Source organism: Bombus fervidus, chromosome 8 (genome assembly GCF_041682495.2).
Source record: "Bombus fervidus isolate BK054 chromosome 8, iyBomFerv1, whole genome shotgun sequence".
Taxonomy (NCBI): Eukaryota; Metazoa; Arthropoda; class Insecta; order Hymenoptera; family Apidae; genus Bombus; species Bombus fervidus.
Window position 1 is genome coordinate 3,322,783 of NC_091524.1, and position 22,713 is coordinate 3,345,495.

The 22,713-nt window shown below is 47.3% G+C and overlaps 1 protein-coding gene across 4 annotated transcripts in view; it reads left to right on the top strand.

The window, feature by feature from the left end:
- Window positions 1–22,713, top strand: part of LOC139989737 (uncharacterized) — a 264,324-nt gene that overhangs the window by 163,868 nt on the left and 77,743 nt on the right. For all 4 annotated transcript variants that reach the window (XR_011800397.1, XM_072008278.1, XM_072008280.1 and 1 more), the window contains exon 6: window positions 4,120–4,309. Coding sequence is in view for 3 of the 4 variants with exons in the window: in XM_072008278.1 (XP_071864379.1) it covers window positions 4,120–4,309 (190 nt within the window). In the remaining variant the exon portion in view is untranslated. The remainder of the gene's footprint in view (window positions 1–4,119; window positions 4,310–22,713) is intronic.

Below are 22,713 nucleotides of genomic sequence, written 5' to 3' on the forward strand. Positions count from 1 at the left end.
AGTAGTTGAGAAAGAATTTTGGCACGGTACGCGTTGAAAACTATCGATTGGAACAGCAGATGGATGGTAGGCGTGAGGAGTATTACAGAAAGAGTCTCCTCTTGATTATCTTGAGCGTTCGAAGTGCGGACGTAGTTGGAGAGGGGGAGTCGATAGAAATGCGTAGGATGTAGAGAAAATGCGAGAGGCCGCTGAATACGTGGACGGGATTTTTCACGAATCGATTATGGCAATTCAATCAGGGACACCGAGGGCCAGAGGTGGGAGACGAGGATTTGTCGTTTCGACGCCAGCCGAACCTCCGGGATGTGGTTTATCCGAACTTCTATCCGCGCCCTCTCGGATGTTCTCCATCCATTCCGCCGGAATACTCGGTGTTTTCTTTCCGTTTCCGGGTAGCTGGATAGAGTGCAGTATGAACAAGTGGCTGGGAAGAGAGGCAGCTAACGGAATTGGTAAGTTTGTCGAACCGTCGCCAGCGTAAGTCGAATGAGAGAAACAGTGGATAATGGAAAATTGTGTGAAATTTTGAAACTATTTTCAACTTAAAAGACAAAAAATTCTACTTGCACGTGTTGATAATTTTGAACACCGTAATTATACATCGCGTGAAAAACGCGAAAGCACGAAACAGTGTTTTTAATTTGCCGAATCACGATCCTCCTCAATTACTTTAATCAATTTCGTCGCCCTGTCTTCCAGCCTGGTCGTGCCCAACCCTAAGAGAGATCATAGCAGAGAAAAAGCCGGCTGATGTATTCTCGGCGCCGTTGGGCGTGGAAGCTCGCGTGCGCGCGTCTTTTTAGAAGTTTTAATTCCTAGCGAGCCGCGTATCAGTCGCGTCGGAGCGGCAGATATGCGACCTTGCTAACGGCCCCCGACGTTTAAAGCGCTTCGCGCCATAATTTCCTTGATTAAGCCGAGATACGTGGCGAGTTGCCAAGGAGGTTGGCCGGAGAAGGACGAAGGGCGGTCGAGGGCGCGAGTGTCCGCTCGCTCGTAAATAACATCGCGAATTAAGCGTGTAATTTCCGCGCGAATTACGAGTGTGCCTCTCTTTTTGCTCCTCGATGCTTTCGTTACGATATAAAACGGAGAAGCGAGTGCGGCGGAGGAAGGGAGGAAAAAAAATAGAGAGGAAGGAGAATGGGAGGGAAAATTTATGACCATGGCGGCGAGACGCGAGGCCCTGACGGGCTCTGTCAACGTCGGACACGGTCAGCGACGTATGATCGATGCCGCTGCAATCGGATTACGCGAACATTTTTATAGCGTTCGCCGTTTTAATGCCTTTTAACTCATTCACTTTGTCAGCGAGGGAATCAATAGCAAGTCGGAGCTGTGTTAGTACTATGCAAGTAAGAAATAAATACAGCAGCCATAAAAAATATTTCCACACTGTCGTATTTATTATAGCATTTATACAGCAATCAATTAGTGAAGTAGTCATTTCTACCTGTATGATTTTAAATTGGCTGCTGCTCTTACGAGGTCATTTGATTTCTTTCATAAGTGGCTAGAATTTTTCTCTCATTCGTGATATCGCAGGTGATCGTCGATTAAAGAGACATGGGAAAATGACCTCTCGTCGAAGATTGAGAACACGCGAGCACCAGTACGCATCTGTTCCTCGTGATTGATGTGTAGATTGCGTTTGCGCGATGCGCACCTGCGTCCTCCGGCTCTGCCGCTTCGTTTTTAGATTCTCGAAACGTGCTACGGCTGATGAAAGAAGCGACCGATTTTTTTTTCTCTTTCGAAAGGGGAGACCTTCGTGTTCGCTCGAGTATCAGGCATTTTCTTTGATGAAATTCTGCCGCGAGAAAAACCCGAAGCACTACTTGATTATATTTAGCGTGTTTGATGTAAAATACCCTCGAGCTTGTCATATTTCAAACTCGTGTCAGATCTACGACATAGTTCTACAGTTCTCTACAAGCGTCATACGCGTGTTCTGTGTATGCTACGTATTCAACGATATTCGTTGGAGTTTCCTTTCGCTGGAGTAGAGTCGTACTGTTCGCAACAGGTTTGTAAATGCTAATGAATCAAGGGGCTACTATATCTTTCTTTGCGATATCCTTCCAACAATATTAATTTGCCGAACAGGAGCGTCATGTTACTTTCTCTCCAAACCAGCCAAATATTAAGGAATTTAATTAAAGTAGACTGCATGGAACGAAACAGAAAAGTGACGCGTGGACGGGACTTGCTCGCAAAGTACATTTCCTCGATCATACTGTTGACTCTGACGTCTGGCTGTCGCAAAGTATCCGAAGTTTCCCTCCAGTCGAAACTTACTTTTCTCGTTTAAATATTTGACCGAGTGAAATAAGTTTCTCGCGTCCCTTCGTCTACTCGACGAGCGATCGACGGTCATCCAGGAGACTGTCACCAATTTACGAACGAGTTTTCTTTCCTCCGTCGCAACGTTGACGTCTCGATGGCTCGTCGGTGCCTCGATTATCGACATCACGATTCCGGCGAACGATCAGTCGCACGCATCGTCGAGCGTAACTGAAAAATCGACGATGACCGAATAAAAAGCAGACAGTAAAAACGGTTTGGAAAATCGTTGGTGGATTCGAGCGGCGCCGATTCGTTCGTTCGAGTTTCGGTTCGTAAAATCACGGCTGACAACTGACACCGAAGGGGACAGAAAATAATTAAAACGGGCATAAAAGTCGAAATGCCGGGGGTCCCGCCGTTCGGGGAAGGGACAAACGACGCGATGATTTCGCGGTCGCAGCTCGTTAGGATGGGCAACGGTGTCGTTGATTGGCGAGCTCAAAAACGAATAATTTTTACGATAGTCATTCGCGTGTCACGATATGTTATTGGCTCTCGTCTATCGTTTACGATACTTCATTGAAAATCAATCGTCCGTTTGAAGTCGTCGAAACAATCTCGTTTTTTATGGTCCTGCCGCGAAAATAAAAGAATAAACTATAATAGAAAATAATAGAAAAAACTATAAACTCGCTGTAGATCGCAGCGATAGTTGAACGAGTATGGCGACACTTTTATTCAGTCAACTGTACGTACTGTCCGGCACCACCAAAAATTTATTTCCACCAGCTGAACCACTTCAGCTCGGTAACAAATTTTTTACGTGCCGTCGTCGTTGCACCGTGTGGTTGCGTTAAAAAATCATGCCATCTAGTACGATTGCCAGGCGCACGGTATCTTCTCGTGAGACTATTAGCCTCGGTCCATGAAGAGGCGAGGCAAACGATGCGGATTATTCGGACGAGTAATACGGCCCGGAAGTCGTAGCTGATGGGGAACGCTGATAACTGGTTCGTGTCCACCCCCGTGTTCACGGTCCTTTCTATTTTTTATGACGCCCTACAGGGTGGTTGCAAATGCTTGTACGCGTACACCGCAACGAGGACTGCGTGTACGATGGAGCGGGAAAGAAGGAGTGAGAGCGGAAGTGGGCGAGGGGCGGGCGAGAGAGTTGGCTCTCTCGTTGGTATTTCCAATTTCACAGAGCGTGGGTTAACGAGGCCCGAGGGCTGGAGAAGTTAGGGCGACCAAGCCCCTGAAACGTCCTCTATCCCCGCCAAAAGTGTGCCCTATGGTCCCAGTGTTATACCTCTTCACCCTGTTCCCTCTCTGTCCGTTGGTCTGTCTGTCTCTCTCTATCTCACTCGACCAGTTTCTGGTGGCGCACCCCTTTAAACGCGGTGCCCTGCTGCTCGCACGGGGTTCCAGCACATTACCTTCGCTGATTACCGGCCTGCCTCGCGGAGTATGTCACCCAGTCACCCTCGAGACACATACCTTCTGCAATCCAGCGACCCTTTCCTACGGCTCCTCCGTATCTTCGAGATAGGCATCGCAGGAAACGTTCGAGACGAACGAACGACCGTCTGCCGGCGCGGCGCTCTTCTCTCCTGAGATTTAAGCGGTTCCTCGATTTCACAGCGCGTGCCTTGTGTGTCTGTTCCCGGCGAATTCCATCCCGTGAAAAGTTTATTAGACACGCGAGATCGTGTGCGTTGCGCCTCCGTGATTTACTCGGTGCGTTCTTGCGAGTTAATGTGGTTTATGGTAATATCAAGGATGGATCGGTATCACAGTATTATAATATACGGTATCTTGTTTACATTTCAGAGCAGCTCAGAAGTTAAACCTTTCATCGAGCCCCCATCGTCGACGTCGCTCCGGCGACGAGAACATCGGCTCTGACGAGCAACCAATCTTTCCGAATGGATACGCCGCCCTTCTTCTCAAATCACCTCCTCCAGCGCCTCCAGCTCTTCTGCGGAGGATAGGCGTCAAGGAGCTCACCGGTGTCGGCAAGGTAAGTTTACTTCTCACCTAAGTCATAGAGAATTCTTCGCATATATTAGCCGAACCAATGCTACCCATTCGTCAGCCAGAAAATAGTGCTTCCATGAGCCGATAGTTTAATCAGAGACAGGAACACGTGTAGTTGGTTCAAGGCGGAAAGGCTCTTGGCTTCCGACTCGTTCGTCCATCGTTCAGCTTAGAACCGCATGTGCTCGAAACGACCTCGTGGCAATCCCAAATCCATCGTATTGGATTCCACTGCAGACACGCGACCTTCTCTCTAGCTCTAGAGTATTGAAGCGAGGCCGCGTGCTCGCTCGTACAGGACGTCCAGGGTGCAGCGTGGAAATCTTGGCGAGGGCGCGCGAATTGAAATGCAGATGAGCGTCTCGCGCTGGTATAAGCCGTGGTTGCTCTCCTACCCGCTCTACCCCTTCGCCTTCCTCTTCCCGTCCTCGTTCGAATTTTCTTCCATCGCGATGCGTCCTCCTTACCGCGATTACCTGCTCGCTTGAATATTCGCCCCCGACAATGATTCACCTTCGCGTCGGCTGAAATGAACTATGTTGTAATATCCACGGAGAACAGCCATAACGATATAGTTTACTGCATACTATCCAGGTGGACTGAACCGAAACTTCGATCGTGAAAGTAATCTCGTTTAGAAAGATATGTCATTATCATTTGTTCCTCTAATAACGAGTCGCAGAATCGCGTTAGCGTCGTTCCAGCCTTGTTTCTTTGCTGTTGAGAAACGCACGGATGAGGCAACGTGTCCCAGATATTTCAGGAAGCCAACCAGTGCACTAGATACGTCAAAGGGGATGCTCGTTACGCGAGACGCGAACCCTTCTTCGCGGAATAAAAGCGAGCGATGCGGGAGCTAGCAGCAAGCCGCTGCTGCGCGTGAGCCAGCGCAACCCGGTTGGAATTGTTGAAAATTAATTCATGAGAAATGAAGGTTTGTTGTTTACCAGTCGGTAAAGCTAATTAAAACGGGGTGAGGTCGTCGAATGAGGAAGAAGACGGCTGGTAGGCGAAGAGATATACATAGAGACAGAGAGAGTTGAAGCTGTCTCCTTTAAAAGACGAGCTATATTATTTTGCAGCCGGTTGAGCGTATTTCAGCTTTGTCTTCTCTCTCCTAGCTTCCGTCCGGCTTTCGCGCGTGTACGTGTGCGACAGCTCACGTTTGCTCGGGAAACGAGATTTCCATGGGGTTCGGTTGCACGAAGAAAAGTTTGAAAAGAGAAGTTCTGTCGTCAAACGCGACACACGCGTTTCGAATCAATTAGGAGTCGAAGGCGTGAACGTACTCGAGAAAAGTCGAAAACAAATTTAGCTGGCAGTAAATTAAGTTGTAAAGGATCTTGCGTTCCTCTTCTCTATACCTGTATATTCCCATTGAAGATCGCGGAAATATCGATCTTGGTTTAGTATCAATTCAACCTCTTTACCTGAAAATTTGCTTTCACTTCTGACGCGGGCACTTTAATCCGCGCAAAGGGAGGCAACTAAAATGACGGCGAATCGAGAGAAATCGAGCGAGGAACGATCGAAGTCAGGATTAGACAGGTAACGTGACAGTCGTGCGGCGATGGTAGGCGAGCTTTGCCCGCGTAATTATCGTTTCTATGAGAGACGGGGACGGCAGTATGCGCGCAGCTGTCGAGTCCGGTCGGCCACCTCACAGACAGTCGAATATTTAGTGTCTCTATGAAGAGAGTAATTAAACCGGCCGTTGGCGCGTCTAATACTGGCCAAACGTGGCTTTGCTTTGGCTTTCTGCTCGTATAGTCGCGAGTCGTCTCTGCCGCGACCGGTAGCCAGATTCGCCGCTTCTCTCTCGCGTGCAAGCGTTTTACAGGATGCAAGAGACTTTAACGGTACTCCTCTGGTCGTCTGTCAGTCTGTCTGTCCGTACCGTTGCCGTCGGTACTTTCGAGTCGCGCTGTCGGCTTCCAATTTGGCTTCCAGCCGATGCGACAAAGCTGTGTTCTGGTTTCATCATTTAAGTATAAACTCCTGTTTCGGTTCCATGGCATCATCTTCCGAGCAAATTGCGCGCCGGTTTGCGTGCAACCAAACACGTTCGTAGCTTCTGAACGATCTTCCTTTTTTCTTGTTAAGATCGTCGATATCCTCGTTAGGTTGCGGTGAAATAGACGAATTCATTGTGAAAGAGAAATGGAACTTTTTATCGTATAATTGTCGTAAATTGGAATGGATAAAAACGTAAGAAAGGAATTTATCGATTACAATTTAATATGAATGTTCGTCGCTCCCGAAATCTTTTTCTCGTTGAATCGGAGCGATGAAGAGGTCGAGCCGGAGGCCGGGACTCTCAGAAGGTAAACATTGTGATTTCCGGCGAATCTCGATCCAATATGCGACCCGTGTGGCCTCAATCTACGAAAGAAAAACCATGGATGGGCAGATTGGACAGGACGCTGGCGCAGCCGGGGAAGATTCAGCCTCCGAGTCGGACAAACGCAAAGTCAATAATCCATCGGTGGAAGGAAAAGAGAAGAGCGTGATTTTTATGGGCTCGTACGACCGTGTACCAACAATTTTCTCTTTTTCCTCGAGGCTGGTTCACCGATGTGAAAGAAGGACGAGCGCGCGAGAGACGAAGAGACGGAAAGTGGTAGCCGGGCTTGCGGCCAGTGCCGCGAGAGCCGGGCGAAATGAACCGTGATCAGGCCGATGCTCGTAGTTCCCATTCTGGAAACAAGCGGGAATTCTCTTACGAACTCGATCACCTCTAAGACAAAGAGACGAGAAAGAGGGCGAACTCGCGCGCGTGCTTCGTATGTGGAAACCCCTGTTCGTGGCACTCTACTCGCCGGAAAGGAACAACGGGGGTCGGAAATGAACGCCGGGAAATGAAGTTTTAAAGCCGGACGAGTGGAACGCAGTCGCGATCGAGACGATTCGTTTTGCACCGATGGGAAATATTTTTTAATCTCATTCCTGCCCCGTACAGTACGTTCCCGTCGCAGTACGGTCGTAAAAGAAACGGGGAGAACGGAAAAACCTTTCCAGATAAAGTTTTAACGATGAGATATATTTTTTGCGTTATTAGGAACTTTCATCGAAAATAATTTCATTACCGAGATGTTTTACCCTGGCTGAAAAATTTTCTAATTTTTCCTCAAATGTACGTGGTCCTTCACTTTACTAAAGTTCTCAAATTTAATCTGTTTCTGTACGGTCCATCAGTCCGAACGAACATAGCTACCTTTCCAATTCGGTCGATTTAGACAAACGCTTCCCATTTTCCCGTACTTTGTTAACGAAGTTTGTTAACAACGCGCGACGAGCTTCTGGTCGAGTTCGTTCCAATCAGACGCGGTAATTCGTTTCTCCGTAGGATTATTCCGACGACGAATGGATCGAATTTTAGCGAGCGAATCGACCCAGCAGAGAAGCAAGGGGGCCAATCGCGGGTCGCGAATAGGGGAGATAGATTTATAGGGGAGAAAGTGACCGTGGACGCGCGGCGCGGAAAGTTTTCCCCCGGAAATCATTTCGCTAATTCGAGAGAATCGACGCGTACGGGGGAACGGCGTCCCGTCACCCTGGGAAAAGGAAAGTTTTATGGGCTGTTCGATGCGTCTCGACTACCACTTACCACCCTCGGCATTATTCATTTATTAATAGCCCATTCGCGGCTCTTCTCTCCCTTCCTTTTCCTCGACAGACAGATTTTTCCTCCGAGAGTATTTCCTTAATAGGTTCTTACATATTTTCAATGGTAATAAAAGAAAATACAGCATCTATTGCCACAGGATGGATCGATCGATCGCAGTTATTCGCAGTGTGCCCTGGAGATAGACGCGAGGACATGCGCAATTTGATCGAGGAAGCTGCTGACCAAGACGCGTCGTGGTCAGTGGCTTAAACCCGCGCGTTTGCTAGGGTTTATTGAAATGTCCGGTCTTAGGTGGCCTCTGGTCCCTCTTCGGGTTCAAGATGGGAGAGAGTTGCCAAGGGAGAAACCCTCTCTGACCTCGGAATACGTAATGAGGACTTTTGATTTTCCCTGAGCCATGACCCGTAGGATGGAACTTTGGTTAGGTGAGTCCTGACCAATTGTGCGTATTATTGGACTCGAAAGGATATCGATGATTCGTCTCGTTTTATGAACATCCTGCGGTATTTTAAAATTGTTTCTACACGAATTTTGTCTTCGGAAGAATCGTTTCGATACAATAAATTATACAACGAAAAATGACTGTCTGGCGAGGTTCTAATTCGATTTTAACAGATTCCGGTCTAATAGAGCGCCATAACAAACTCAGGCCGAATGGGGTTATTTTAATAATGAATTAATTCGAGGGGCGTTATAGGCAGTGAGAAGACCGACATAGGGGTGTTTGCGGACGGTCCGTAGGGAGCATGGGTACCGCGTGGCCCACGTGGTACCCACAGGATAATTGGAGGTCACTGCGGTTTTAGGGACTCCTCCGGCCCCTTCTGAACCGTTCTACGTAAACCCTTACGTACGGGCCAGTATGTACGGCAGTTCGACTGCTGGCATTATCCGGATTCCTGATTCGCTTTGCTGCATAATAATTAAGGATTTTGCGTGTCGTGATAGAGTGCTGTGCTACCGCGCCGGCGGCACAAAGCAGCTTGGTCGAAGGGAACCTGGCTACGATCACCGCGGTCGAACTACCTTTGGCCAGATTGCCTTCCTAACAATCTTCGGTGAGTGAACGTTTCCTAGAAACCCGAACGGTAAATACACAATCACCGATACATTTTAATCCCTTGGATTTCCTTTGAAGAATATAGTGCACTTGTCTGATCAAGTCCGACCTTATCTCCTAGGATACGGTATCTGTCAAGCAACAAACAAGGTGCCTGACAATGTCTGTTATCGAAATTGCTAAACAATGTGACGTGAATTTGGCAGAGAAAGTGACACAGCGTGAACAAAGGATGCAAGGAGAATATGTGGAGGATAATTACGCGCACACCTTTTGGACTGTCGTTTTTCAGGTCTGCGGGACCGTCGTTGCTGCGATGTAAATATAGCTCGGTACGATGACGAGCAAACGGCCGAAAAGCGTTTAATTAGCGAACGAGGTTTGATCGGATTTCAGTGGAGGTGCAATTAAATTGACGGACAGACGAGTGACAGCAGCTAGGAGGAAACGAGCCACGGAATTATTTTGTTGCTGGCCCGTTGAAACTATCGATCGTCGGTTATCGTTTCGGTCCCTTCTTCCTTCGCGTTCTCCAGCGATGCGCGAATTTTCCAAGTTCGCTCCATTTACTATCTCATACGGAAATCCGAAAATATACGCGATCGAACAAGCAATGGAGAGTCAATTAATCAAATAGCATGTATCAAACCATTGAAAATCCGCTCGATATTGCATATCAAGTTTCCTCTGTTTTCGCGTGCATTAACGTCGCTCCATTATTCGATCACGTTGGCTCACTATTTCTGGACTTATCTACTCGTCGGTGAATTCGTATTCATTTAGAATTCGCGCATGAATTCTTTAAAGTTTCAACGAGCTTCCATTTTTAGATGATAATGCGATTATTCTACACATGTCAGAGATCTTTCCTGATGTACAAAGATATGGCAGCAGAAAGTACAATTTGTTGGACGTGCATGTTCAAAGATAAGCGATACGTCGTCGTCGCCAAAAGTAATTAAGTATGCGCATTTGAAAACGGTGGGAATCTAACGTGAAAAAGGATGTAGAAAATCGTGACACGTTTAACGTTCTAGTGCTCAGCCGCTAGTTGAAATTATGAAACAAAGGGAAATTCACGTGCTGCGTGGGTGGAGCAGCGAGGAACCTAGATTTTACCTTAGAAAAGCGAAACGTTTTCACGCGTTTCATCGGGGCCCGCCTTTGACCGAGACGAGGCGCGGCTGTATCCGCTGGGGAAAGTATTTCAAATTGAATTCCTATTTGATTCATCTCGGTCAAGCCGAGAAACCGCGTGCATTCTCCCGTGGACTGCGCCACGTTAGACAAACTAATTAATAATTACGACATACATCCAACTGTTCGTTCTTCATGCTGCGTTTACTCACGTTTCCCAGCTCCCGAATGAAGCACGAAGAAAAAAAAATCTGGGACACGCTCGTTTGCACGTCACATATCATCAAGCTCTTAGAATGCTGAAGCAACGTCGACGTGTCGATTCGGATTGAAGAACGCTCGACAGCCGTGCGTTATTTACGAGCTTCCACACGTACCTTCCATGCTCGTTCATTATGGATGATGTATCACCATGGTCGTGAAACCTGTATTCCGAATGAGTTTCTTATTTGATTACGTCTATCCCGTTATCTAGTCACGAACGTATCGACTTTACCATCAGGGAAGATCCTTTTCCTATCGGTTTTCTCTCTCTTTCCTCCCACGTTTGTTCCTCGGGCTTTTCCACAGTTTCTTTCTTTTTTTTCCTAATTGCTCAGATAGTCTGCGCGCCGTGTTCGCGATCGTCGATATAGCTGGGCTCGCGCCGATGGTCGAAGTTTTACGATACCTCCTACTGGAATTTCCCTGATCGCTTGTAAACTGGATTTTCAGTCGAGGCCACGTATCGTAAAACACGGAGAGCAGTTAGAAGTTGGGCGCGGGGGTTGTACTCTGTTTTATTCAGGGGATCGCGCACCTGTCTTCGACGAGTTTACACGTGGCAAGGGTCGGTAATTTTGGAGGAACAGTACTCGGCTCGGAAGAGGTCGCGCGCATTAGCACTTTTACCGCGTGAATTTATTCGAAATTTCATGGCGGCATGAGCCAAGGGACGCTGGGAGACGCTTTTACGAGCCTGTGAATTTATTAGGAACGCAAGAGGAGTGAGGGGGAAAGGAAGGATGGGAGGATGATGGAAGACACCGGTGGCCGATGCGGACCGCGTGTTCCACGCTGTTCGTACGCGGACGTTAGTTTTGACAGGCTAATCCGTAAAGGAACGCGTTCACTTGACGAGCCGCCGAATTATTTGCCCGGCTAAGTGTATATTTTTACGGAAGCGGCTCGTCGCTTGCCACCTGCCGTTTGTCAAATCAACTAATGACGGGGTGTGTTCGTTCGAACTGAAACTCGTAATCGCGGTCAAAGCGTCGCGAGCGGCTTTTATTTTCCAAGTTTATCGTTAATAAAATCTCTGGTAAAACGAGTCCAGAAAAAGAAGAGGCATTAGCCGTTTCATGGATAACCGACGTTTTCATAAGTTGTAGAAGATGACGTATTCAATGACGAAATAGTGCAGCTACTAGATTGACAAAGTGAAAAATTCATAATAAAGTGAACGCCAGGTGGTTTAGCAAAAGTTTGTCCACAATTGTGGGAAGAATAACGGAATGGTGTACGCGATTGAAAGATCGAATGGATTATGTTCGAACCAGTCGATTTACAACAACGTAGAGAGATTTATTCGGCGAAACAAAAGTCATGGTGAAAACACGTATCCCCGTTTGTCACGCGTTTTCCCTGTTACATATGAAGTTCTCGCGTAGCAAAAATTTATTGGCCGACCGGATTTCCATCGCACAAATGAGAAATTCCAGAGAAAACGACTGCGCCCCCTCTCGATGCCAGGTAGAATTACAGTGAAATTCACGCAGCACGCTTCGTTCGTTCGTACACGATTCAATTGGCATGGTCGGGCTGAAAAGCGTGTCCGGGGGATTTAAAGCGCGCACCTCGATTCGCGTGTGCACGGTTTCGTTTTAAACGAGAGGGCAGATGCTACCGACAATGCTTCTTGCGCGCAGACGCGCTTGCTCAGCGTACAAGCCGTGTATTTCCTGTACGAGCTTCTATTAGATTCTCTCGCCGGCTCGTTCGCAAAGTTTCTATCGTAATTACCCATTCTAAGCGGTTTAACGAGCCGTGGTTCCACTAAACACCCCTGTAGCTACCATCTTGTTAGCCGGCGAATAACTTAGCCTCGCGGCGCGTATTTGACGGCCGCGAACCTGCGCAGCTTCCTCTTGTTTCAATTTTCATTTCTGCAATGCTTCCTAAAACCGCAAATTCACCGAGGAATTTAATAGCTATAGATTAAGAAACACATTGATTGCTCGATCATACCCTTTCTTTCTTCTGTGTCTTCTCTTTTTCACTCTTCTTCTTTCAGCTTTTGCTTCTTCTTTGGTTTTTAATAAAGCAATCGTAGACTGTGCAGATGAAGACTCGCGTGTATGACACGACGAATGATTGGAACGATATATTCACTTTCTGGTAAAGGACCGGTAGATGAATATTTCGGTGTAAGCGAAACTAAATGGGACGAGATCCGACTAGCAAGTTGCGGGGAACTGCACGCCTACCGAGCACCGAGGAAACGTTGTTTAATTTCGGCAAACACGTCCGGTGCGTCAGGGCTTCCTGTGTATCGCGGACGAGTAACACGATTCCCAACGGAAAGCAACCACAGTTTCAAACGGAATCCCTTCTGCGAATTTTATCGTCGTTCCTGTTATTCTCATCGGTCATTCGTAAGCTCCAACTTGGTATTTTAATTTTCAGCTTCAACTTCATCTTAACGAACCGGCGATCGGTTCTGTAAACGCCATCTTTCATCCGAGAAAGTCACCTTAAGTCGTATTATTGCGGGATCCAAAGTAAAATCAAGACCAATTACAGGATGGAAATAGCAAAACTTTATATGAAAAGTTGCGACACGTCGCGCAACTCCGCGCTCGAGCATTCGACGATCACGAGTCCCTGGAGGGTCAGAGACTGCACGAAATGATCCAGCTCCCTTTATCTCTCTTTTCCTCTCTCTCCCACGCTCCCTCTCACTCACTTTCTCTCTCTCTCTCTCTCTCTCTCTCTCTCTCTCTCTCTCTCTCTCTGTGCCTGTCGCCCTGGCGCTCTGTCGAACCGGTGCCGCTTTAATAAATGTCCCTGACGCGTGGTCGGCAAGGGTACAAATCGCCTGGAACCGCAGACACAATGCTTAGTAATGGTGAGCGACGGGTTCGTGCAATGTCCCCCAGCATTACCGGTTCCTGGTAGCGCGCGCGATACCCATTCGTTATGTTCCTTGGCCGTGCCGGCGTGGGCCGCGCGAGCTCTCGTCCAGCGCGATTTGATTTCGGCGCAAATCGTTGAACAAACGACCTTAATTAATCCTGCTCGTTCGCCTGGCCATTACTAGGCAAGCTTTATCGCCATCTGACGCGAAACCATCCTGGACCGTCATTCGCTTTGATCTCCAAGTAATTGAGATTCTCGTGATTTGAATCGTGTCTCCTCGAAGTCTCTTGGATCGTTCGGAAATCTGCATTTTCTGAGCAACCTATCATATTATATATGTGGTTTAACTACTTTTTATTTTAATTCGTAAGAACAATGTTGATAGTAACGCAGAGTGTACGTACAATGACGTACCGAGCCTCGTCGTCGCGAGAGGTTCGATGGAATTTCGTGGCGGCTCGAAATTCCTCGTGCAAACTCCTCAGAAACTCTCGAGACGTCGACGATAGGACGAGGCTGCTAGTAATACCATAAAACTCGATACGTGCTCGTGCTTATGGATTATCGATATTTACCTGGCTGGCGCGTACGTCTCGCCACGAGGGCCATCCCGCCCTAGATCCTGAATAAACAATATTCTCAGGGTTGCCGGAGAGTAAGTCGGACCGTCGTGTCGTCTTGGAAGCATTCATATGACCGTCACCTTCTCTCGAATTCCCTTTGAAATTTACTCTTTACACCGTCTTCGTTCCCTGTGCGTTTCAAGTTTATTACGATGCATGTCGGTCGCAACAAAGCTGCTTCAGGATATCTTCGCCGACGAATAAAATAGCGCAAAAACCTACGGCGTGTCGTCCTTTTCTCGACTGGACTCGATCTTTAAAACAACTTCTCAGAAACGAGTATCCAATTCTCCTTCGAAATATTATGGAAATATTAATTGTCATTTCTAACAAAATATGGAAGAAAAGTCGTACTAGACGCGCGATCGATGTTTTTAAATTCTCTCTTGATTTCCACCGAATCTGCATACAGATTCTCCTCTCGTAATCTATCGTTTCTCATGGTCCACGAATAAAAAAAATTAGGGATTCGTTGATTTGTGACAGCAGCGAAACGCGATAGAGAGAACACGATAGAGAAAGGGAGGGGGGAGGAGAGTCGGGCGAAATTGCGTTGCAAACGAGTAACACGAGTCGTTAGCGGCTAATCCAACAGAGAGCAGGAAACGTAGGGGACACAGGGGACCGAAGCACCGCGAATTCACCCCCGGTGTAGGGCTGGGTTGAGTTCAAGAGTTGCGCGAAAACAAGCGGACAGGTTTCGAGGGGTCGAGTAGAGAAAGGCGGCTCGCAGATGAGCGACGCGGACCAGTACACGGGGCAACGCGGGGACCAGCAACGTTGTTGATTCAAGTGGGCACGTGATAAAAATGACAATGATGAGTTAATGCAATAACTATGTACCTTCCGACCCTCGTGCACGCGGCTAGTCAAGCAGGGACACTCGTTTCGTTTGCGTTTGCTGGTGTTTGCGACTACGCTACAGACTATAAGTATATAGTATTTGGCGTAATGTATACGTTAACCGCAAAATTCCGATTTTGTAGAATCGATTATTCTCTGTCATTGGATTAAACTACTATAGCGCTTTACTAATTGGCTGGATGTCAAGAGAGCATAAAAATTATTTGCTATTGATTAATTGATTATGTAATAATATCAGGTAATCTATCAGGTAATAATATTTTAATACGATTACTAAAGTTTAATACCGAATAACTTCGATAAAAGACTGTTCGCTGCAAAATAAGAGCATGTGCAGATGCTTTTTATAGGAAGTTTATTTTTAGGAAAATCTAGCTATCTTCCAGCTATTTGGTTGTCCGAAAAGTTTCTTTCGTTTTATGGGGAAATAACAAACGCACAACGTTTTTTGTCTTATATTATTTTGTCGAATTACGTACGATCCATTTTGTTCTGTTGAGATAAACACTGCGACATTTCATAGACTTGGTTTCACGTTTGTATAAAGGCGCACTGTTGTAAAAAACACGTTTGCGAAAGAAAGACACTTTTCAGACAACCTAATACATTAATAACATTAGTTACTTAGTTGAGGAAGTTAGCGCGAAGTAGTGACAGAGATGGCAGGGCTAGTTAATGTCTGTGGATTTGTTAGACCTTTTTCGTCCCGTTCAGGTCACTTTAGGTGCTTTTCTTTGCCACCGTTAGCACAGTTGGACATTGGTTCCAATTGGCGTTTCCGCGAATGGAGAGCGAATAATGGGCTCGGCAAGCGTCTCATCGACACTCGGTGCGCGACGTTTCACCAGAGCAGAGAGAATGGCCGTGGAAACAAAGGTGCGGAAATACTTCTGAAGGGTAGTATACTGTACAGACGCATCCATCCGGTGGACCGTTTTCCAATTCGAGCACGCGCGCCCTTTCGCTCTCGTCGCGTCGTTCTCCCTTTAGCCGGATCTCGACTGGCGTAGACAGAGACGCAGAGAACCAGGGATCAGGGAGGGACGCGGATAAACCTCGGTGGCCATAGCCGATGGAAACTGTATTCCTGGTATTTAGCGCGGGCCCTACCAATTTACTTCGCGCGGGCAATAAACCCCGGCTAAACGGGATTAATGCCTGGCAGTCTCGTGCACTCCAACTTTCGATACTCCTCCCATCGTCCCTGCTATCACACGACCGAAGAAACCAGTCCATTTTCACCGTTGTCCTCCTGAATTCCTTTATTTCTCTCTGACCCATGGATGCTGGATCGTGTTCCCTTCTGCTATACGATTCGCGTCAAGCTTGACACGATTATGATATCTACGTTTCAGTTGGGGTTAGGTCCGTAGGATTTAGGGTGTCGGAATTACATTGACACCTTATTAACCGGTCGAATAAATGTCTCACGTTTATACGAAGTATGTCATATATCGCAGGAACTATGATCGAATTACATAATATTTTAATCTTGGTCTATTATCTGTGCGTTAAGGAGTTAAACAGCCCTTTAATCGAATAACCTTACATAAAATACTAACGGCTTAACGAAATCGGTTTGAACGTGAATTTGTAATTGAAAAACACTCTCTCTAACTCAGACGTAGACTCTTTATCGACCACCAACACTCCTTCCCCCCATTCCTCTGTTACATGTTCCAACGAAATATCGATAGGCGTACAAAGGGTCGCACGGATTTCGGGCCTTGCAACAGTTTTTGGAGCTAATTGGCCGCTGGATGAGCGAGAACAGTGCGCGCTGACCGAGAGCCGGTGCATAATTAATCCAACGTCGGCTGACCTCGCGGTGCACCGACCACTGTTGCCGGTGTTTGCGCATTTTGAATGGCCAGTTGGCAGCGGGGCCGATAGCCAGTTTGGCCGAGAATACATTGACTTCTCTGCAGTCGACGAAATACCGAGGTTGCCCGGAGGCTTTCCAAATTGGCAAGGTGCTTTCATCCTCCATGGCCCTCTTCCCTCGCGGCCGTTCATCGACTGCATTGAAAATTGTAGCCGCGATTCCGTCTCGCTTGACCGCACGGATTTATTCGATTAAGTGCGACCAAGATTTCAGGACACGAGGTGAAAGTTTTGCCGAGCGTGGGTCGCGCGATCGTATTTTTACAGCGCATGATGTTGCGGTTACATAACGTCAGATGTAACGTAAAACTCTTCGAGATAAATTTGTGGAGTAGCGAAGAAGAATTCCATTCTTTTAGAACTATGGAACAGGTTTAACGAGCGTGGAGGATACGAAGCGAACGTTTATCAAACCGTATCAAAATCGCGGTATTTTTCGCCGGATCTTCGCGTTCGGTAATCCTCTTCCGTAGTCGGGGCGGAATTATTTGTTCTACTTTAATGATTTGCTCGTAAATAATTCCTTCTCCATTAGATGATCGTGAAGGCTATCATGAAGGCGGTTGGCAGGTGGGGAGGGGGGGTGGAAAGGATGTTTACCGAGCCGAGCTACCGGCGTGTTTTAAGTGAACGAGTGCACCAAGCGACTTCCACAAAGAGAATATTCATAAAGTCACCAAGACCGCCCTTGTCCTTTAGGGCGTCGGTGGTGCAGGGTGGCGTCGGGTGGGACAACAGGATGGAAAGCAAGTTGTACGGGCTGGCTGAGCCGCTTAACGGCAGACGATACCCATCTAGTTCGCCTACCCCCTTGGGCCACCCCTTCCTCGCACAGCGGCTTCCCGAATCCTTCTTACCAACGAACCAGCTTTACTGATCGAACCGATCGTTGGCTTCGGATCTCAGGCGCATAATAATTTATGTCTGTCGTCGTCGGTGCAGCTGCGTGCCGCTGGAGGAAGCAGCAACGTCGTTTCAACGACGTTGCGGAGTATCAATTTTATTGCAACGCGGCTGAGAGAGGGAAACTACCCCAGCATGAGCCGATAAAACGCGCGCCACCGGTTGAAATATCGAGTCGCGCGTCGTCTTTATTAGCTTCGCTATCCTCGCTATCGACTTTGGACGTGGACGCGTGCACGAACCACGGACACGATTTTAACGAGTATTCCATAGACTTTTTGGACCCGTTGAAAGAGAGGAAGAGGCTGCGCGGTGATTTACGATAGGTATCGGGTTCGTTGTCGTTGTCGATCGGAACTCGATGGACACCATCGAGGATCGAAGATACAGTACGAGCACGGGCGAGGGTGAGTTACAAAGATCAAGGTCGGACAGACGAACCACGGAGAGCGGGTTCGAATCAAATTTTATCGGCGACTCGTCCCGTTAACGCCGAAGGCCTTAGCCTGTTTTACATTTAAAACGCATTACCGCGCCGCTCGTTTCGAATCCCATGCGGCGATAAAATGAAATTAATGGTCGCGCCCGCCAATTCGAGATATATCGACGGAACGGGCGAAGGGGAAGCGAGACCGGCCTCTCTCGCGGCTCACAGACGCACAGTTTCGAGCGAGAGGGAGACAGAGGGAGAATGGGATGGGAGGAAGAAGAGAGAGAAACAGGTGAACAGGAGGCGAGATAACGGGAGATAGCGATCTCGCGCGACTCTTGACCGTTCCACCAGGAAAAATAGATTTCTTAACAGGAAATGAAAGAGCAGGCTCAGGTGCTGCAATACTAAAGACTTCGACCTCTCGCCGACCGGTCGTGTTACTCGTTCGAGCGCGAATGTTCGAAGAAGCTTCGCGAACGTATGAAATTTCACTCCTCGTTAAAGAGGAATTCTACAGACGGAAAAACTGTTTCCATCGATTCTACGGAAAAGTTTGCGTCGCCGAGAAGCCAGGACGATCTATTCGTTCACTTTCGCTGTTAGTATTTGCTAACCAGCTTTTTCATATTTGCGTCAGGACGTTGGTAGACTTGAAGGTGTAATACTCCTGAAGGTTTCGTTGATCTTACGTTCCTATCACCGACCCAACACGAGTTACTCGATTTCAGAATGTCATCTCTGGTCCGATGTTACCGGTTGATGGGTAAAAAGGAGACCAGGAGGAACATTAAGTGGTTTGCTGGCAAAGGTACGCGAGCACGGTTCAATCTAAAGACGAGCTCGGGCAAAAAAGAACGGCGAAAACTTAGGAAACAGCCATTTCCCTGCATTAGGCGAGGCGCTTTTTGCTCCAGGGGGTTGTAGCTGGTGGATATAGCTCGCGAGGAGGTAGGAAATATGAGGGGACCCTCACGGTAATAGACGAGCACTATTAATTAGGTAGATTAAACTTTAAGTGCCCATCGTTAGCCGGGACTGTAGGTGGTTCGTTATCCTCTAAAGAGAATGAAGGAAAAAAAGCGGAAGAACGGAAAGGGAAAACAAAGTACACGGGGACTCTGTACCTTTCTCATTTTTCCCCTTTCCCTTCTCTCTGTCCATGTTGGCGTTTACGCGAAATGAGCGCAAGAAACGACGGAGGATAGGGGATACTTGGCTTGGGTTTTAAAGGCACCAAGTGGAATAGGATATAAAGGACAATCGGACAGCGCGCGTAAACGTTGAGTATCGTTCCTGGTGTGATCGAGGTCAGAAGAAAGATTCGTTTCCTGTTTAATTCTTTCCAGTTACGTAAAAGAGCCTGGCAACGCATCGTTGGCTGGAATCGAGTATGCTTTTCATGGAACAAAAGTTTCTGGTCGGCTATCGTATAAACCGGTGCAGTTTAGTTTTAAGAAAAGTAAGGAAGAATCCCAAATACTGTTGTTTGCTGCCGCTTTTTTTTCTTTTGCATCTCTCCCATGACACGATTGCTGTCTTTTTGTCTCTGGCATTACTTCTCCGGTTACCGGCGTCGTCGCGTTTCTTCCGTCCCCGACTCCCGCGGGACTTCCGGTTCACGAGCGTCCGCTTCTAATGGACTCCCCCAAGACCGACGTTCTTGTTCCGAGTGGACAGCGAAAGGAAGTAACAGCTTTAAGAGAAATTGCGTTTGATCTGTTCTCGGTATCCACCGGCCTAGCGGCAAAATAGAAAGATCGAGCGGCGGCCTTGCTTTCTCCTTCCGCCTCATTTCCCCGCTTCGTTGGTATTAATTTCATCCGTTGGAATTTCCAGTTTGCTTTTCCTTCAATTCTCTCCTTTCCACTCCCTTTTCCTTTGCCTGGCTTTCCCGGCCTTCGACCGACCTCTTTGATTTTCTTCGTGACTTTCCTCTACCATCGCTGTTAGCCCGCTTTGGGCTCTGACAAAATTGGTTTGGTAGATTCGATTATTGGTAACCTCCTTAAATTTCCTTTTGATACAACCTGTACAAAGAAAAGGCATACTCTGCTTTTGCACGCCTTTCTGGCCATTCGAGTTAATCCTAAATTGTAGGAAAAGATGAACATCGCAGATGTGATATTCTAGAGTCGTCTAGTGATAGAGTCGTATAGTAATCATTTACATAGAACTGCATGATAGAAATCGATAACTGAGATAAAATCTGCGCGCTCATTTTATTCGCCAGGTAATTGACGAAACTCTTCAATCGTTTGATACTCGTATCGAAATCTTTGTATCAGGTAAACGTCCCGTACGTATGTCGCCAATCTTGACACGGGTTGTTGAGCGTTCGAATAATTAAATATTGCGAGTTCATCTATCAGGATTCAGGATTTCCCAGGTGGACGAGGTCGGAATGAAAGAACGCAGAAGGACCGAGTGTATTGCCTCCATCTCTGTTTCTCCAGTCAATAATCGATAATGGGTTCGTATTCGCAGGACTGTGAACCATGCCACCCCTCCCCCAACCTTCGCCTCTTCCTCTGTATGGCCTGATGCCGGGCCCGTTTGGAACTTTAATAAAATATCTGAAATACCAATATTGTTTCACGCCAACGATCATCCCTGTCACTTGGAGAATGATTAAGCTCGTCCCTTGTATTTTATCTCCTCGTGTAATTTGCATCCCTCTTTTCCCTGCACATCTCATATCGCCGAGAAAATCATGGTATTCCATTCGCATGGTGTTTAAAGACAGCAAAATCGCCGATAGTAGTTGCCCCGAAATCATAGATACGGTCGACGAGGCGGACAGAAACGGCGAAAGCTCAAGCACTCTGGGAGTGGCCAGGCTATTACGGTGTCGTTACGGGCGAAGGAAAAGTGCTCGTAGACGGCGGAAGTCTGCAAAGTCCGCGCGGAGAGCAAACGGATCCTGTCAAACTTTGATTTTCAGGTTCAGCCGTCTGGTCCCGCGTTTGACATGAACTTTCTCCGTGCACCCTCGCATGCTCGTTTTGTCCGAGCAAGAAAGTGAAAAGACTGAGAAACGGACGAAGGGAAAAGTTCCTTCCGAAAAAGTTGAGTGCTCGCCCGTCCTAGCAGCGAACAGAGGCTTAAACAATACCTATGTCATCCCGCCTCGATTCTTCGTCTATAGTTGAGCGTAATTCCACTGGAATGCTCGGGACGCGATGCTCAGAATTGTTCGAAATTTTCAAACTCGAACGAATTTTCCTGCCGCCCCCACCCCATCTTGATTCTCGAGCAGTTTCGTGGATCGCGGGTGAGTGTGCTCGAGACTCGCTCAGGTTCATCGAGAAAGATTAATTCTTGACATTGTGTTTGCGTGTTCATCGTCGATTATTATAGTTATACTCGAGATGAGTCTTGTTATACGTAGCTCGTCTTGGGAACAGTTATGAGATGCTTTTCGAGAACGACGCGTCTAGTGTCTCGAAGTATATAGTAGTAGCAGTGTCTCGAAGTATCGCAGATTCTCGCAGCGTCGAATAGCAATCGCCAAGCGTCCTACACTTATTATCTCGATAGAGCAATGTCGCTAAGCCGAGCGAAAACTGAACCCTCAGGTATCACAGGGATTCATCCTATCGTCATTAATTCTGCACGATTCCCCAACTTTAAAATTAAACGGAACACTGTGTAACAGGGGAGAGCAATAGAATTTCTACCTTCTTTCTTTAAATGCCATCCAGAATCGGAAGGATCCAATTTAAAGACTCTGTGTTTATTCTTTTGCCGAGGCAAAAAGGATTCGCGATATGCGAAGAATCCGCTCTCGTTTAGTATTCCCTTTGCTGAAATTTTCCATCGAATCGAAAGCTAAAACGACCCCATACCGGTGAATTCTGTCGACTGTTTCTTGCCATTACGGTAACGTGACGTTGGACGTTTAGAAGCGTGGGACGAGGGTCGCGCGGATTCTTTTGGACGCGTGTCGGTTGTTAGCCGACGCAAAAAGTCGTCTTATGAACCGCGTGAGAGGGCAAAACAGTGTCGAAACGTCGTCACGCAGTCGGATAGCTGGCCACCGCCGACAAAAACGCTAGTTTCACGCAAACTCGACCCTTCTCAGACCAGGAACAGTCTGTTGGAAAACAATGCGTGTACGTTCTTTTCCGTCCTCTTCGTTTCCGCGTTTTATTTTTATCTTTTCTTTCCCTTCATTCTTTTATTCTTTGACGTTTTTGCCGCGTCAAATCGGAGGCTATTCGTCGCTCTTTCGAAATCTGCTTGATCCACCACAGACGCATCACGGGTATTGTTCAACCGTGGAAAATGCACGAGGATTTTGGAAATTGAATTTCCGACAAGGTAGTTTCCTTTTTCTCTTTGCTGGTCTCGAAGTCGTAGAAACGATATCACAAGATTTCGTCGAGATATACGGTCTCTTTGATCGTGAACACGGATTTTTCGAGATGTTCTACAATTTTGTTTAGCATCGAGAGAAAGCACGCGTCTGCCCTGGCAACGGTGAACGTCCGAATGGCAAGAAATGCTAGAAACTTGCAGCGATTTGTTGCATCCGCTTTAATAAAGTTTGACGTAAGGCTGACATGTATCGACAGAGGGTTATAATCCCTTTGGCCGATGTAATAATACGGGCAAGTGTTTGAAAGACGCTTCTACAGCAGCTTTCACAAATACTTTCGTCTGGTCGTCGTTCGAATCTCAACTTTAAGCCTTTCCTCCCTGAAATAGTCTGCTTAGAGAGTTGCACGAACTCTCTTCT